Source organism: Dermacentor albipictus, chromosome 5, assembly GCF_038994185.2.
Source record: "Dermacentor albipictus isolate Rhodes 1998 colony chromosome 5, USDA_Dalb.pri_finalv2, whole genome shotgun sequence".
NCBI lineage: Eukaryota > Metazoa > Arthropoda > Arachnida > Ixodida > Ixodidae > Dermacentor > Dermacentor albipictus.
This window is the reverse complement of record NC_091825.1, coordinates 91,297,501-91,314,162: the sequence shown is the minus strand read 5'-3', so window position 1 is coordinate 91,314,162 and position 16,662 is coordinate 91,297,501. Positions and strand designations below refer to the sequence as shown.

General features: G+C 44.9%; 1 protein-coding gene across 5 annotated transcripts in view; it reads left to right on the top strand.

The window, feature by feature from the left end:
• The window catches only part of LOC139059937 (relaxin receptor 1-like), a 227,199-nt gene that overhangs the window by 107,154 nt on the left and 103,383 nt on the right, over positions 1–16,662 (top strand). For all 5 annotated transcript variants that reach the window (XM_070538568.1, XM_070538567.1, XM_070538566.1 and 2 more), the window contains exons 4-5: positions 3,262–3,345; positions 15,473–15,578. In XM_070538568.1, the coding sequence (XP_070394669.1) occupies positions 3,262–3,345; positions 15,473–15,578 (190 nt within the window). The remainder of the gene's footprint in view (positions 1–3,261; positions 3,346–15,472; positions 15,579–16,662) is intronic.

Sequence of the window (16,662 nt, the reverse complement as noted above, 5' to 3'; positions counted from 1 at the left end):
TTGTTGTTATTAATTAAACCCCTGTCACTTATAGTTTTGCCCTTTTCATGTCTTTAACTTGTCTAATTTGTTGTCTTTTGTGTAGCACCACGCTGGGTTGCCCAAAGCAGCTCAGGACACTGTCATACATTTTTGTTTGTCTTTGGTCGGATCCTTCAGACATTTCTTTGTCCAAATGGAACCTTGAAGTGATTCATCATGATTGAGTCTGAAATGCTTTGTATTGCAACGGTTGTCGCTAAACGCTTTAATGTCACATGCATAAATTTCATATTTTGAAGGAAATGAAGTCCACTTTGTGGATGACATGTACTGTGTTAAAGCTCCAATCGTGCTGAGCAACTATGTGGTTTGAAAATAATTACCGTGTTTGCATGAACGTGACGCGACTTCTTTTGCGACATTTACAGTCCCAGAACGCGCGTCGCACTATATTTCAGTTCGTGACGTGCATAATTGCAATATGTGTATATATTTCTTCGTTTTCGCAAAGACCGGAAGTTCCCTCTTGCGTTATATTTGTGGTCTCGCTATTTAAATGAAAATACGTTGTACAGCATACGTCTTTTCGCCTATTTTTTAAGCGTTAGACCAGGAATGTAATTTGTTTTCCTGGTCTCTTCTGTGCAATATGAAATACATGCTGTTTAGATTTTTGTTTAAGAGGAAGCTTTAGCTCGAGTGCTCCTATATAAATACATGTAAAAGGAGAATTCGTTTCTCTCGGCAACCACTGCACCAAATTTGACGAGGTTTGTTGCATTTAAAAGACGAACTTAAAATCTAGTGACTGTTGGTTTCGAATTTTCGAGTTAAGTTGTCAATGTTTTGTTAAAAATTGGCAAAAATCGAAAATTTTCAGAAAACCAAACTATCAAGTTTACAACTCTGTAACTCAACGACTAAAAATTATAATCCAATTCTGTGAATTGCATCTAATAGTTTATCTAAAGCGGACAAAATTGATATGTTACACATGAATATAAAAAAAATTTAATCATAGGGAAATACAACTTTTGCAAAACCGTTGTAACCAACGTAACAAATTCACGTAAGATGTAAAATGACATATTGAATTTGTCCGCTTTGAATTATCTAATGGATGCCGTTTACAGAACCGCGATGTCAGTTCTTGATGCAGAGCTATGAATTTGTAAACATTGTGCTTCTATATTTTTCAAACGGTCAAATATTTGAAAATCGATTTAAGAAAATTCAAGCCCTAAATCGAAATTTCGCTTCCAACAGTCACTAGAATTTAACTTTCTCTTTCAAATGCAACAAATTTCATCAATATCGGTGCAGGGGTTATCTCATAAAAACGTTTTTGCGTTTTACATGTATTTGAATAGGCCGCGTTGGAGTTGGGCCCGAGCTAAAGCTTCCTCTTAAGTAGGAAGTGTGTTGGCGAATGTCCAACGAAAAATGTTTGCTTTAGGCAGCTCAGTTGTTGTTTTTGTATAAAATGAGTTCTTCAAGCGTTCCAGAGCGTAATACTGCAATTATCAGAATTGGTTTTTCCAGTATACTACAACAATTGCACAAACCAGGGTTGAAAATTGTCCCAAGAAAAACGCGGGGATGGGGGGGGGGGGGGTCACAGGGAGAAAGAGCGTTAAAAGTAATGTGTGGCGAAGCTTTCATTTTGCTGAAGTAATGCGAACTGATCGAAATAATTGCTCAACCTTCGTTTCGTTCTTATTTTGTTACGTTCTCCAATGTCACTAGATGGTTTCCGCTGTATGAACAATGAACGCAACCGCGTTCATATTTAGAAAAAAAGAATAAGGATGACATTATGTCGAAAGTTCTCGCGAAGTATTGAGTGTGAGGATCAATTACTGACTTTGTAAATAAATTCCATTGCAAGTGCTTTAAATTCAAAGCGCGGGCAATTTCAGACGGACCAGCCATATGAGAGCAACGTTTTAATGTACGCGATTTAATTACAGGAAAGTGATTCTATTATTGCAACTTCTGGAAATAGATTCACTGAAAATTAAATTGGGATTCTGCAAGTTTGCATCAAATCTGCTGTCTTTTCTTATCCTCTCTTACCTTTTACTGAAGTCTACGGAATTCTTAAAGTATTCTACACGTTTTTTGAATCTGCTTCAAGGAATTGGTGTGCCATGCTTCAGAGTCAGAGTCAGAAGTGGTTTTATTGAGGCATTAAATGAATTGCAAGATTTGCGCATACAGAATAAGGCACGTGTGCTTCCAGAAACTCAATATAAATGTGAACTCGTGCATGTCTTCTGGATGTCTACTATTCATTAACGATGCGTTTATAGAGGCCTTTCCTGGAAAAGTGAGATGACCAATGTCAGTATAATTCAGAGAATCTGATTTTTTACCGTTCTAGAAACCATGTTAGCCATAGTTACGGTAAATTTTTAACAAACTGATATTAATTACAATTAAAAGAATTGAAAAAGCTAACTGGGTATTACGCAAACCGCCGTGGACGCGATCAAACCGGCGAGCTTGAGCACGGCAGCGCAACACCAGAGCCCCTGGGCTGCCGCAGCGCGTCGAGTACGCGGGCAAGCAAAGAAAAAAAAAATGCTGCCGCAACGAAACAAAACGCGTGCGCACATGTGGATACCGAGTCTCAAGGGGCTAATACCTGCAACGTCCTGCCTTGTCTTGCAAAACGCATCGAATCGCATTCAACGAAGCCTGGCCCATACGCTATCGTGAAAGAGCCCCAGCGGAGCGTTTTCCAGAGGCCGGTCTTGCATGTAAAGGAACAACTGTCGGCGACAGTCTGCCCATCTAAATTTTTTTCTTCAGGGCCCTAATTGCGGCCGCAGAGGCCGAATAGCCGTGGACGACAACATTGCGGCGCAAAATTAAGCCGCCGTTTCGCCTCAGGGTTCAACTGTAAGGGTAGAGATGAAAACGACACCCAGTGTAAAATACAAGTGCCACCACGAAGCGCATGTGAAAAGGCTCAAGCGTTGTGTGCGTCCTTCATTCTGTGAGACTTAAACTTAATGTCCGAAACGTTCTATTATCGTGAGGTCATGAAATACAAAATACATAACGAAATCTGCTGCTTGGACATCTTGCGTTAAGTATCGCTAGCTGAGCCGTCCGCGAGATCTTGCGACACAAAGATCACGTGCGACCTCTTGTACTCCCTTGCCTATAACACGTCGTAAGCCCGGAAAATGGGTTACAGCATTAAAATCTGTGCGTTGCACGTAGCCAGAAGCGCGTGCGTGTCATGTTCCCCTCGTTTACGCTCCCGTGCAGGGGACGAGAACCTGAAGAAGTTCATCGAGGACTACTTCCAGAAGCGGCCCGACGAGGACCGCGAGAAGAAGTCTGGCAAATGTGGTAAGTTTCTTGCAGGATGCTGCGTCATCCTATCACGCATTCACGACACGACAGCGCAAGCTAAGACATTCACGAAGCACGAAAACGCAAAGGCAAGCGTTTTTACTTGCTAGTTGGAGAAGCGCTTAAAATTTAAGTTAGAGCATACCACGGGCATGAGTAAAAGAGCAGTTTTTGTTTTAATTGGTGAGTAGACCAGAAATATGGTCACTTGGCGCAAACAAGGAAGGCCGGGAAGGAACAAAGGTAGCGCCAACTTTGGATTGTTTATTCTATATTGTGTACCATCCAATATATACACGCAAGCGAATGCGCAGCATACAAAACAGCTTGAATCGCGCAACACCCTAATAACTGCCGGCTATCCAAAAACCTTCTTTCTGCATGAAAAAGGGAAATTGATGTGTCGTTTTAATAGAAGATGATCCTCGCTCTTTAATGTGAAACGCCTCTAACAATTCCCGTGCCGTGGTGTCCCTGCTTTTTCCAAGGATCCGTATCTTGTCCAGTCGGGGCTCACACGGATGTGAATTGCAGTGCTTAGGCAAATGTGCTCCATCTTTACCTTTCCATGCAAGCTCATGTTCTCGCGCACGCTCATTTACGCAAAGCCCAGTCTATCCGACATATGTCTTACCGCAATAATTTTTTCTTTCTCCGAGTCCGGGAAATGGCTTTCGTGGTGTGTTCTTTCTGTCAACCTTGCAGGCAACAAATCGCTACAGTATAGGAATGCTATACTAACTGGGCTGCACTCCTACACCTGTAATGTTTCTTTTATCTCGAAGCTCTCCTGTAGCTGTCCTGGCATCGTCGTTCTGTGGCGCGTTGGCGGGCACGGTGACACACGAAATTAGTAGAAAACAAGGAACGCAGCACAAGTGAAGCGCAAGACTTACACTTCGTTCGAAGAAAACTGTGCATTGGGCACAGCTCCTTTATGTTGAAACGAGAAAATCCTTCGTTATGAGCTGTCACGTCACTCAAGCAGACCCGCAGGTCCCTTGTTCACAAGCCTCCCTTTAAGCAATGCGCATTAGAGCTAATTGATGAATTGGATGGAGAGGCTGGAAAAACAAGCTCCATTGTTCTTAAACGGGTGGGTGTCGAATACAATGCTGGAAGAACAGTATAGTTCAGTTAAGGGCAATGTCTTCACGGAACAGAAACGAACGATTAGTGTAGAAAAGAAATGACGATAAATCTTAAATGAAGACCAACTTCCGATGACACAGGAACACAATAGCTACGTGAACAAGAAACGGCTAACATACTTCAGAAAAATCTGTACAGTAACGATAGTGACGCATTCGCATTTCATGCCTATGGTGAGAAAAAGTTTTCACACTGCACACAAAACCACTATTACTATGCCTTAACCAAGCACCGATTGATTTGGATCGATAACGGGGCTGTGCAAGGACGTCGCGCGATATCTAAGCCATCTATCTAAGCTTGGCGCTCAGAACTCTGGAAAGAAGCGAGAAATACACAATACAAGCTCATGGAAGGTGATGGCGTTCCTTTTCTTACTTCTACGCGATAGCCGCAAAGTTTACGATTTACGAAGTTACGAAGTTTACGGCAAGGCGGCGAAGTTAATAATAATAATAATATTTGGGGTTTTACGTGCCAAAACCACTTTCTGATTATGAGGCACGCCGTAGTGGAGGACTCCGGAAATTTCGACCACCTGGGGTTCTTTAACGTGCACCTAAATCTAAGCACACGGGTGTTTTCGCATTTCGCCCCCATCGAAATGCGGCCGCCGTGGCCGGGATTCGATCCCGCGACCTCGTGCTCAGCAGCCCAACACCATAGCCACTGAGCAACCACGGCGGGTAGGCGGCGAAGTTCTTGTGTATAATTGGTTTCGCTTACTTCTAACAGTTTCATATTCAATCAAGTAAATATTTCACGAGCTCTGTGGCAGATTATGCTCTATGAACGCATGGAATTCCTGTCAGGTGCCGTACGTGGGCGACTTTTGCTGCGCAACGCTTGCAATACAGCGACCGCGAAAATGGCAGAAAATAAACGCAGGTATGAAAGATGAGGACGACCTTATTCAAGACACCCGGATGCACAACCTTTGAAATTGAGGCAATGCAAATTAGAGGTGGAGAATTCGACAAAGGAAACAAGGAACATCTTCCACTAATTAATGAGCTAGACGAAGTAAATGATACAGAGAAAGAGACAATTTTTTTTTATGTTAGCAATCAGGGGGTAGACGCGGCCTCGCTCCGCCTATCAGATGGCCGAGATTCCCTGGATCTTAGCGGCTACCTCGGCTACCTGGACGGCCCAGACCTGGTCTCGCTGGTCTTAGCTGAGCAGCAGGGTCTCCCACTGCTGCCGCTTTTGAATTTTTCGACCCTCGAAAGGAGCCGTCTGCGAGCATGCCCATAATATATGTAGCAGTTCCGCCCTACCCTGATGTAGTTTGCATTGATCATTCTGTTGCCCTGGATATAATCTGCTGTAGGGCTGCGGGTTAGGATGCATATTTGTTTGCAGGAGGTGCCAGGCTACCGCCTGTTTCTTGATTAGCGTGGGATGAGCTGGTGGCTACCGATCCCTTCCGAGTCAATAGTAATCGGTTATTTTTTTGTAGCAGACAATGCGGTCTCCTTTCATTCACGGCTGGGCTTGCTTACTTGCTCGGGGAGTAAGTCCTTGAAATACGTTGTTAGCCGCCTCGTTGCCGGGGAGAGAGGAGTACGCGGGCCCCCAAATAATGTGGATCATCCCGCGATTGCGGTCGGTATTATAATTTAGAGTTTTGAGCGCCTGTTGTGAGATGTGTCTTTTCGCGAAATTATGAACTGCGACCGTTGAGTCACTTGTGATAATGCTGGCTTTGGTGCAGGCCACCACTAATGTTATTGCTGATTCCTCCGCGACTTTGGGGTTGTCCGCTTACGCATTACCGCTCGCGAGGGGTTGTTCATCTGGGTCTACCGCTACAACGGCCATCCATTTGCGTTCTCTACATGCCGAGGCCTCTACGTAGGCCACCCGCTCTTGGCCATGGCATTTGCGCTCAATGTGGCGCGGCCTTGCCTCCCGTCGCTCCTTGTGGTGCTCCTGCAGAAGAATATAGGGCCGGCAAAATTATCGGGGTACAAATCCTACGGAGCCTCTGAGGAGAAAGCAATAGTTGGAACACTAGTCAAAAGAAACCTGGCGGTGATGCAGCATGACACCGTGCTATCGAACGTAGAGCATGTCCTCTTAGAAATCATATCGACACGCAAGAGCGACGGCAGCCTCTTTGTCCTAAATATCCACAGCTCTCCAAGACACAGGAGTAGGTTTGGGCCCCTGTTCAGCAATACTCTAAACAGAGCCAAGCGAGACATGGTGGCAGTAGTTGGAGACCTTAACGCACTTCACCCCACGTGTGGCTATCGCAGAGTAACCGTCAACAGACGCAATCACTGCATAGACGCGCAGCAGCAGGGACTGACATTCATTACAGATCCTCAACAACCCACACGCATCGGTAACAGCATGAGCGTGGAAACCACACGTGGCCTTACGTTCACAAAGAATACACAAGACCCGAAGTGGGCGAAGACATAAAAGGATCTTCACTTAAAAGGATCCACTTCATTTTAGCCGCAACAATATACGCGGGACCCACAAAAGTGAAGGGTAGGTGATGGACGATGGTGGAGTGGGACATATTCAGACAGGTGCAGGCACAGAACACAATGACAGACTTCGCTAGCGCAGAAATTATTACAGACGTTGATAAATGGGCAGAACATATACGCAATGCACTAACGCATGCGATTTGAGGAATTTCCGAAGTAGCAGGGCTCGAATTAGCCGACACCAAACTCCTCCACCTGTGGGAGGCGCGCAGCAGCCTGCAGAGACGTTGGAGGCGCCGGAGGTTGAATCGGGCCTTGCGGAGGCAAATAGCACGCTTAGACAGGGAGATTGATGATAACGCAAACCACTTGAACATTGGGAGTCCACATGCGACAGCATGGAGGACCAACTCGAGCTGGGCAAAACGTGGAACATCGTCCGATGTCTCTTAGACCCCGAGGGCAGTGGAACCTACACAGAGACAGAACCTTAACAAGGTCACCAACAGTTACGCGGGAACAGATGACGAACTCATTTGCGACATACAGAACAGATACATAAATGATGGAGAAACTCCATCAGAATTCGAAGGGATGAACTGAGAAAACGAGCAATAGTTTCCATTAGAAGTGACTCAGGCAGACATGATTGGTAATGCCATTCTATTTAATTTCAGAAACTTTTATGAAATGGCATATGCGCCTCTGTATAGGTGCATGCAAGATGACAACCGGAGGACTGGGTAGGTGCTACAAGCATGGCATCTATACGTACTTTACATGGCAGCTGCTGTACTTTCCTGTTATAAGCCAGTTCTGAACGCCTGTGACTCGTAGCTGTGCGAGCAAATTTGTCGATGTGGGCTATTCGCGCATGGTGTGTGAAATTGTCGCACAAGCCATTCAGCACATTTTGTACATCGTGTTGCTGCGTCCGCTCAGAAGTAAATGAGGACGCAGTTAGCTCGCCGAAGCACTTGTTACTGAAATTTGCTGGGTGCTGGAATAATGTTTCTGCGGTATATATATAAAGAATTGCTGAATCTCTGGTGGGGTAAATATAAGGATGTACAACATGTACGCAATGAAGAAAAATAAATCTCAGCCTGCCGGCAAAAATAGACTAAGATTTCATTTTTTCTTAGCCCCAATTCGGGATCTCGATAGCCAAGAATCAGCGTAGCCACACGGTACAATATTTTACATTACGCTAGATGAATCTGAATGAAAGACTTTGTTTTAGGGAGCAGAAAGAATGTTGTAAAAAAGCAAGGGGTTCTGAACGGTGAAAGACATAAGCGCAGTGTCAAAATAAAATACTCGTCGCTTTGCGATAGTCTTGGCATGCGGCAAAAGTTATGTTGCACAGAGGAGGCACCACGTGAGCGACCGCGCTGTGGTACGTCGAGTTATTAAAGAAATAAAGATTGTAAGCTTTCAGGTGCGCACGTCACTGCTTTCAGATGCGTGACAGTGCATCAACATAAATACACAGAAGAAACCAAATAAATATAGTTATCAGCACAGCAAGTTTAAATGATTTGCACAAACTATGACAACGTTACGAAGACTTTGGTTATCGGCGCATGAAAAAAAAATTTACAAATCAGAGGGTGAAATGTTATATATTAGGTATGCATGTTACTGCGCAGAGCGTCTGTAAATTTCGAGGCATTTGTTTCCGTGACATTGTGCGAAAGCACACTATTCCACTCTATCGCGGTGCGAGGTATAAATGACTGACGAATTGTGAGGGAACGACACATGATCCTTTTGGCTTTGCAAGAATGATCACAACGCGGAAAAGTGGCTGAGGGCTCACACATGAACTCAGTATGAAAAGATACGTAATATTAAAGCTTATAGAATAGTGCTAAACGAGATACATTATGACTAAGAGATAAGGCTTCAATTGGACGCGATGTTTTGATGCTGTTACACTGGTATGTCGTGAATAATCTGAAAAGGCTAAACGTACAGCATCGTTCTACAGGGCTTCTGAGACAGTTATTAGGTATGTCCGATGGCGATCCCATATGGCTGAACTGTACTTTATTTTAGGGCGTATTAGTAATGTGTATGCCAATTTGCGCAAATGTACGGGAGCATGTTCGAGGTTATGTTTAAGGAAACTAAGCGAATGGTTTGCAGATGCGAGAATATGGTTAATGTGATTATTCCACCTAAAATTATGGGTTAGGTGTACGCCAAGATATTTGTATCTGCAAGCTTGTTCCACAAGGCTGCCATTTAAAGTGCAAGATGTTATTCGGGGTGCCTGATTAGTAAAAGACATGAATTCAGTTTTAGCAAGATTTAGAGGCACTAGCCAGGTTGAACACCATGCGTTTATGGTGTTTAGGAGACTGAAAATTGTCATGATCAAAGTTAGAGTGCATATTACGATATATGAGGCAGTCATCGGCAAATAGTCTGATATTGGATTTGATGGCGTCAGGTAGATCATAAATACAAATTAGGAAAGTAGAGTCCCAAGCGCACATTCATGTGGTACACCAGATGTTACGGCGATTAGAGATTAGTTGTGATTGTTAACCGATATAAGCTGCATCCTGTTAGAAAGTCATTTATCCATGTGACAACAGTAGAGTCGATGTTCAGCTGTGTAAGCTTGTGAATAAGTCGATGGTGAGGGACACGATCAAATGCTTTTGAAAAATCTAGAAATACAGCATCCACTTGAATTCCGATGTCTACGGATGAATGTATGTCTTGATTGAAGCGACCGAGCTGAGTGTCATGTGAATAGCCTCTGCGAAAACCGTGCTGTTGCTGAAATATGAGGTTATGTTCTTCAAGGTAGTTAATGAACTGGGAGTTTACGATATGTTCGACTAAATTACAAATGTTACTTCTTAAAGAAATCGCTCGATAGCTAAGAGGTGAGGAATGATCCCCAAACTTGAAGAATGGCACTACCTTAACCAACTTCCAATCGTGGGGGATAACGCCTGTTCATAGTGATTGTGAAAATAAACAATACTGGGATGATGCTCGGGCCTATATTTTTTAGAATTGTTTTATTTAAGGGCAAGTATTGTCAGCGGAAGATGAAATCTTAAGATTAGTAAGGAGAGATTAAATTCCACAATGAGTAATTATCATTTCTGACATAACCGAATCAGCGCGTGTCATGGTGGCTAACGGTTACAAAAATTCACGCGTGAATACCGATAAAAATGTTTCGTTCAGTAGTTGGGAACAATCAGTCTCAGCTATCGCCGCGCCGTCATGATCAGTAAGGACGATGCCAGGATTATGCTTGGGATTATTGACACGCCAAAAGTGCCGAGGGTTAGTTGTTAACATCGATGACAGGTCCCATTTATAGAATTGTCTGCGCGTGGCTTTGAGTAAACTTAGGTGTTCTTTGTCACGTGCTTTATACCGACGAACGGAATGCGTTACCACGGAAAAAGCAGGAACTCGACATTGGGCCGGAGGGCGGAGAATCGCTGCCCGGGCAGCCTTGACATCGTCTTGCACAGGCTGAAAAGTCAGAAGCCCCACAGGTCGCAGCGCGGGAATGGACGGCAGCGCACACAAAAATAAAACATAAATAAAATGAAGAAGATAAAGAAAACAGGCGGAGACGTGACAAGGACCAGACCTTGTCTCCGTCCTTGTTTCTTTTCGTATTTTTTTTTGTGCTGCCTCCTTTTCAAATACTGCATAACATGACCAACTCACCACTTCAACGAAGTGGATGTTTCCCCTTCTAATGTGCAGAGAAGGAAGGGCGTGTAGCGGGGGAAAAAAAGCACGCGTTAGAGCAACACCTTAGGAGTCATAGCATGTTTCTATACAGAATTTGAGTAGAGAAAAAGGTAAATGAATTTGACCAGTTCTTTCACAGAATACTGCCACCACCACGGGTGGTTTGTTACTCATTGCGTTGACATAAAGAGCTAGCTCTTACTGTCAAACATAGGAGCGCAGTAAGCAACAGCAAACGAAGACTGCACTGGAGAACCGGTTGTCCGGCTGAAAACAGAATTAGAGGCAAAATAGAAATACCTCGATGACGAGAAATGTTTCTGAAATTAACGTTTCGTTTACCCCACGTTTTCAGTATATGCTTGCGCGAAGCAACCGGTAGGCACTTCACGACATAGCTATGTAATGAACAACGACAGTCGAGTGCCGACTGCATGTTTGTGGACACTTCTCATGCTATAAGAGACACCTGTTATTTGCATTTGAGTTTATTATTGTTTGTTTGTTTGAGCCGGCCTATCTTTGCTATGCATCGTTTCTGGCTTGTTTGCCCCGTTTGTTCACTCGTTTGTTTCAGCCGGTCAATTTATGGTATGTACTATTTGCCTAATAGAGAAGGCCTAGGGGCCATAGCCCATGATGCCTACCTCTGGTTCACACACGTCTAATAGAGAAAAGACACACCTGCACCAACATTAGGCGGATATGACATATTCATTCACATGTGTTATGCTTTACTCGACAATCAGCGTTTCTTACATCACAATCACCTAAGAAAAAAGACACATTTTTGTGTCCCAAGGATGAATAATTAGCGAAAGGTTTCACAGAAACATTGAGAACTTCTCACGCCTAGCAACTGCACGGAGGGCTTATGAAGAGTTACGTAATTTGCTTTCCTTTCGGAGAAATGGTACGTCAATTCCGCGAACGCAGCCAATTAAAGCAGCCATGCTAATAAGCATAATTCAGTATGGCGCCGTCATCCTAACAACGTGTCAGGGCAGACAGGTTTCTGAGCTCGAGTAATCGGATTAGGCGAATTTACTTATCAAACCAAAGCAACAGCAAGAGTGGAAGTTAAAATTACGCAAGAAAATGGCTTTTCTATGCACTGATGAAAAGTGAAACGAGTCTCGACAGCTTTTTGTTTACTGATCTACATGAACAGTGGGCTCTCTTGCTTTTATAGGAAGCTGAAATCAACGGGCGATCGCTCCAACACCGCTCGCGGAAGAGTGCTTCCAACGCGGTGAATTATATTTGATGAAGACACAGGAAAAAATAAATACTACACGCAGAATAGCCTGTCCGAATTATTCAAATTATGCCTAAGCATTTACTACTAATCACCTGCTGTTTCGCCATCGTGTTCTGCTGCGTTTGGCATAATTGCGAGAAACAGCTAGAAATATTAATGAAACGTAGGAGCGCGGTTGCAACATTGAAATCTTAACTGAAATCAGCATGAGACAACGAAGAGGCGAGTTAACATCAAAGCAATAAAGTTCTCCGTCCGTCCGTCCGTCCGTCCGTCCGTCCGTCCGTCCGTCCGTCCGTCCGTCCGTCCGTCCGTCCGTCCGTCCGTCCGTGCGTCCGTCCGTGCGTCCGTCCGTCCGTCCGTCCGTCCGTCTGTCTCCCCCTCCACCAGAAAGGGATTACTTGGATGTTGCATCCATGCCTTCTATGATGCAGCCTAAGCATGTGTTCTCGCGGCGGACACCATTCTAAGTTGAGTGTATCAGCCACATTTTTTTTCTCTTAATCTTATTACGTTTGTTCCCGTTCGGAATTGAACACTTAGACGAGGCACTGCAGAAACAGTGCAGTCAAAGTTCACTGTGAACGCGTAAGACGTATACAGTTGTGAGAGCATTTCTATTCCAGTTCTCACAGCGCATACGGGCACCCGCCACACACCTCACGCTACCACACCCCCAGCCTTCTGACGACAATCTCTGTCCTGCAGAGCAAGTTCATTTGTATTCTCCTTACATGCGTAACCCTGATGCACTCGTACCAGCCGTTGTCATAATTATACCCCCAAGAATGGGCTATTGATACGAAGTTTAGTTAGTCTCGGTTGCAGTAACCCATACCTCCAAAACTTGACTCAACAGAAGACGCAATTTTGTTTGTAGCGATCTGTGAGCGATCCCCATTCAGAAGTACTGCTGACCATCATAAAAGGAAAACGCCTTATACGTACGGCGCTTTACTGTTTGCAACCTCTCCAGCATGTTTCTTTTTTTTCCCGCACCCCTTCCTTTAGTTCCTCCTTGTGAAAACATTTCACGGCCAGAGAGATGCGTTTTTCTCATTAATTTACTTAGCTCTGTGGCAGTCCCGTTCGTTAGCCTTGCACGTCAGCTTAGTTCAGCTGCCTTTACGTGGTAGAGCAGACGATTACTACAATCCAGTTGCATAAGTTTGGCTTCACGTGAGCTCCTTGTGAAAATGTCGGCACAGAAAAATGGTGCTTGCTGCCACTTTCGTGGTAACAGCGAGAGGGCCCATCCAAGTATGACACGTCGCTTCGCTCGCGCCCACGCTCTGCTTCGCGTAGTTCTGACATGCATGAATATTCACGAACCGTAGACATTAGACAGGCAATGCCTCCCTCATTACGCCGCGTTTGAGCTCTTCGCCGCCGTTCTCGGCCGCGGGCGAACCCGAAACCTGCTAAATGATGCGCTCAATTAAGATTCGCTTGTTCTGAAGATGACGTTGTTCCTGGCTCGTGCAGCTGTCAACTCCTGTGCTCCATCAGCCACGTGGTTCAACTCGTTCCAAGCAGGTGCCTCAACATTCGCCAGCTCAACGCTAAGAGAGCGTGCTACAAGTGCAACGAGGTTGAGTAAGACACGCAGTCTTTGAAACTGACTGCCCCTTTGCTGCTCACCACAATTTGACTATGAAACTTTATCACCTACAAGAGACTGTGAGTTTGGTTAGAGAACCGACGCACTATCACAAAATTTCAGGAAAGAATAATAACCAGAAGAGGAAAACCGGGTAACGAAATGTTAAATATTTGCCGTTACAACTCTACCGGCAACCACCGTCTAAATTTCGTGTGCTAACAGCGGCTCTTTAACACGTAGCACAGCGTGAAGGAGCTACCCTAACATAACCTAACCTACAAAAATGACTTCTAACTTCTCGTAATAAAACAGTATCAGCAGTGACCTAGAAACATATGGGATAACACGAACACAGCCAAACAAACCCGTCCATCTTAGCGGAGGCATACAATACCATGCGCTGTGGTTTTGGCATTAAGGCAGTGAAAAGCACAATAAAAAAAGAAAGAAGGCACGAAAAAAAATCCTAGTTTGTGGAGCAGAAAAAAAGAATGTGTGTGAGCGCTCGTGCAATTCTCCAATTTCCACAATGTTGTCTGCACTGTAGTGAGACAAAGTGTTAAGTTTATGTGTTTTATACAGAGTATGATGAGGCAACGGTTTGGCCATGCCATAAAGAAATTAGTGGTTGCGCCTTACTTTATTTCTTATGGAAACAGGCGAATCTGTTCTCGTACATCATACATGTTATATACGAGTACAATATTACGGTGCCAGCGTAGAGGCCGAGGTCGGACATTATATGCAGCGTTAGCAAGAGATTGATACTGCAAGCGATTGAAAATCCACTCGGCTAGAGAAAAACGAACACGCACCGAAGTGCGACGCGCGGTGGTCAGGGCAACACGATAAAAAAGCATGCGCTTTGGCGGGCTCTGGCAGCCCGCGGGCAGCGGGAACAAGATAACTGAAGAGGCTCAATATGTCCTCGCGAGTAAAAGTCAGAGTAGAAAAATAAATAAGAAGGTGTACACCTTTGCCCGCTTTAGTGTACTCACATGGATACTTTGGCGCAGGTGAAAAACATGTTATGTTTTTCTGCGACCTGAGGGCACAAAACGAATCACCACAACGCCTCGTCTCATCGGACCTCGCTGCGTGCTTTGTCAACTTGTCTGATCGTGTGTTCATTTGGCTTGTCTCGTTGTATGCTCCGATGTACGAATTTAGAAAAGTTAATGCACTTTTAGCGTCAAATGTTTATAACAACATTAAACCCACAAAGTTGCGGAATTTCGAATATAAAGCATGACTTTGGAAATGTCAATGCACCTTTCGCATCAGAAGTTTATGAGAACTTTATACCTATAATGTTTCAGAATTGAAATCCATGCGCTCTGTAGATTCCGTGGCCTCCGCGAGATGCCGCGACCAGCCCGCTGGCCATGAAAACGCCCTTGAAATTTTGTGCTCGGATGAGGCTCCTTGCGTTACGTGACTCCGGGTGCATGGGCGTTGCCACAAGATCCAGCCCTAGTGCGTCATGTTATTGCCGAAATGTATTTTCGAGCGTGAAAAATATATTCTAGACAAAATCCACGATAATTTCCGGCGCAGGGGGTTCTTTTGGTCAGTGGTGCATGATGGCACGAAGAAAGTTCGGGCGGCGGGGGAGGGTTTGAAGCTCCATAAGCCCCCGCCCCCTGGCTACGCACCTGGGTAAGACGTAGTCAATTTGTGCTGGGTTGAGCAGGACCGCCGTATGTCGGTGATGACTAGAAAGAAATGTCTGACCACGGTCAGTGAGCAGTTGGTGTCGCGCACCATGCTGTAGAATCATGCCGCGTAAAAGAAAATTGGCGACATCTGTGGCGCAGCTTGTTGGAAGCGCTCTGGTGATGGCGTAGCGCATGGCGTAATCTGTCAGCATTTCATTTGTTTTGAGAATATGGCTTTTTTTCTTTGTTCGTTCTTCTATTTCAGATTGGGTCCACCCTGACTGCCGATGCTCTAATGGGACCAGCTTCTTTTGCGAGAACACGGGACTGCGTTCGCTGCCATCAACCATTCCACACAATGCTACTAACTTGTAAGAACAGCGGTATTTCACGTGGTTCTTTAAATGTGATATAGCCACAGTGCGACATAAACGCTCACTGTGACATAACCCCTAAATAGCACTGTCACAACCGAATGAAGTGACCATGTAATGAAGTCAAGGGAAGTATAGAGGAAATATTTTGGTGCTTTAATTGAAATGTAGCAATGATAAGGTAAAGGAAAATGGAAGTGAAGAAAAAAAAAACTCACCGGTGGGAAACGAACTCGCATCCTCCATATTGAGCGTACGATGCTCTGCACGCGTAAGGTGCAGAGCATCTACGTGCATTTGAGCTACATTGACGGCTGTTTCCACGCCTACATTCCTAGGTGGCAAAGGGAAAGAGGAGCAGGGGAATGAGGGGTGTCGCTTTCTGCAGGCAGACCTATCGCTTTGCAGAAGCTGCCAGCAGATGCTCATTTTGTGCACGTATGTGCACAAAATGAGCAACTGCTGGCAGCAACTGCTGGCAACAACTGCTGGTCAGATTTTGTGCGCGTATGTGCACAGAATCTGACCCAGAGAGTGTTAGCCAGCGTCATTCGCGACCATGCCCGAGGATGTGGTACATCCATTTGACTATTGACGTCACGTAGCGGGTGAACTTCAAGAATGGGCAGCCGGAGAGAAAGCCCTCGCATGCTACGTGAAGTCATCCAACCTGCCGCAGTCGAGATCTTCTAAATGGCTAACAACTCGAACTAAAGTGGTCACGTAAGACTGCAGCAATGCATACACCAATGCATATACGTTTTTTATTGGAATGGCTGATAGCGCCGAGTGCAATGCCTGCGGTGTCGAGGAAACTATATAACATCTACTCCGCAACGGCCCATCTTTTGAATATGAAAGGCATGACCTCTGCACAGCTCTCAATCAGTACGATAGAAAACCATTCAACTTGAACAAGATCTTGGGACTATGGCCTCGCATATCGCAGCTACGAAAGGCCACAAAAGCGCTGCTGCGATATTTGAAAGCTACCGGATTGAGTCACCGTCTGTGATCCGGCCTGAGTGACCGAGCGATATCCCAAATGGACGTAGTCTTCATCTTTATTCTTTCCATCCCC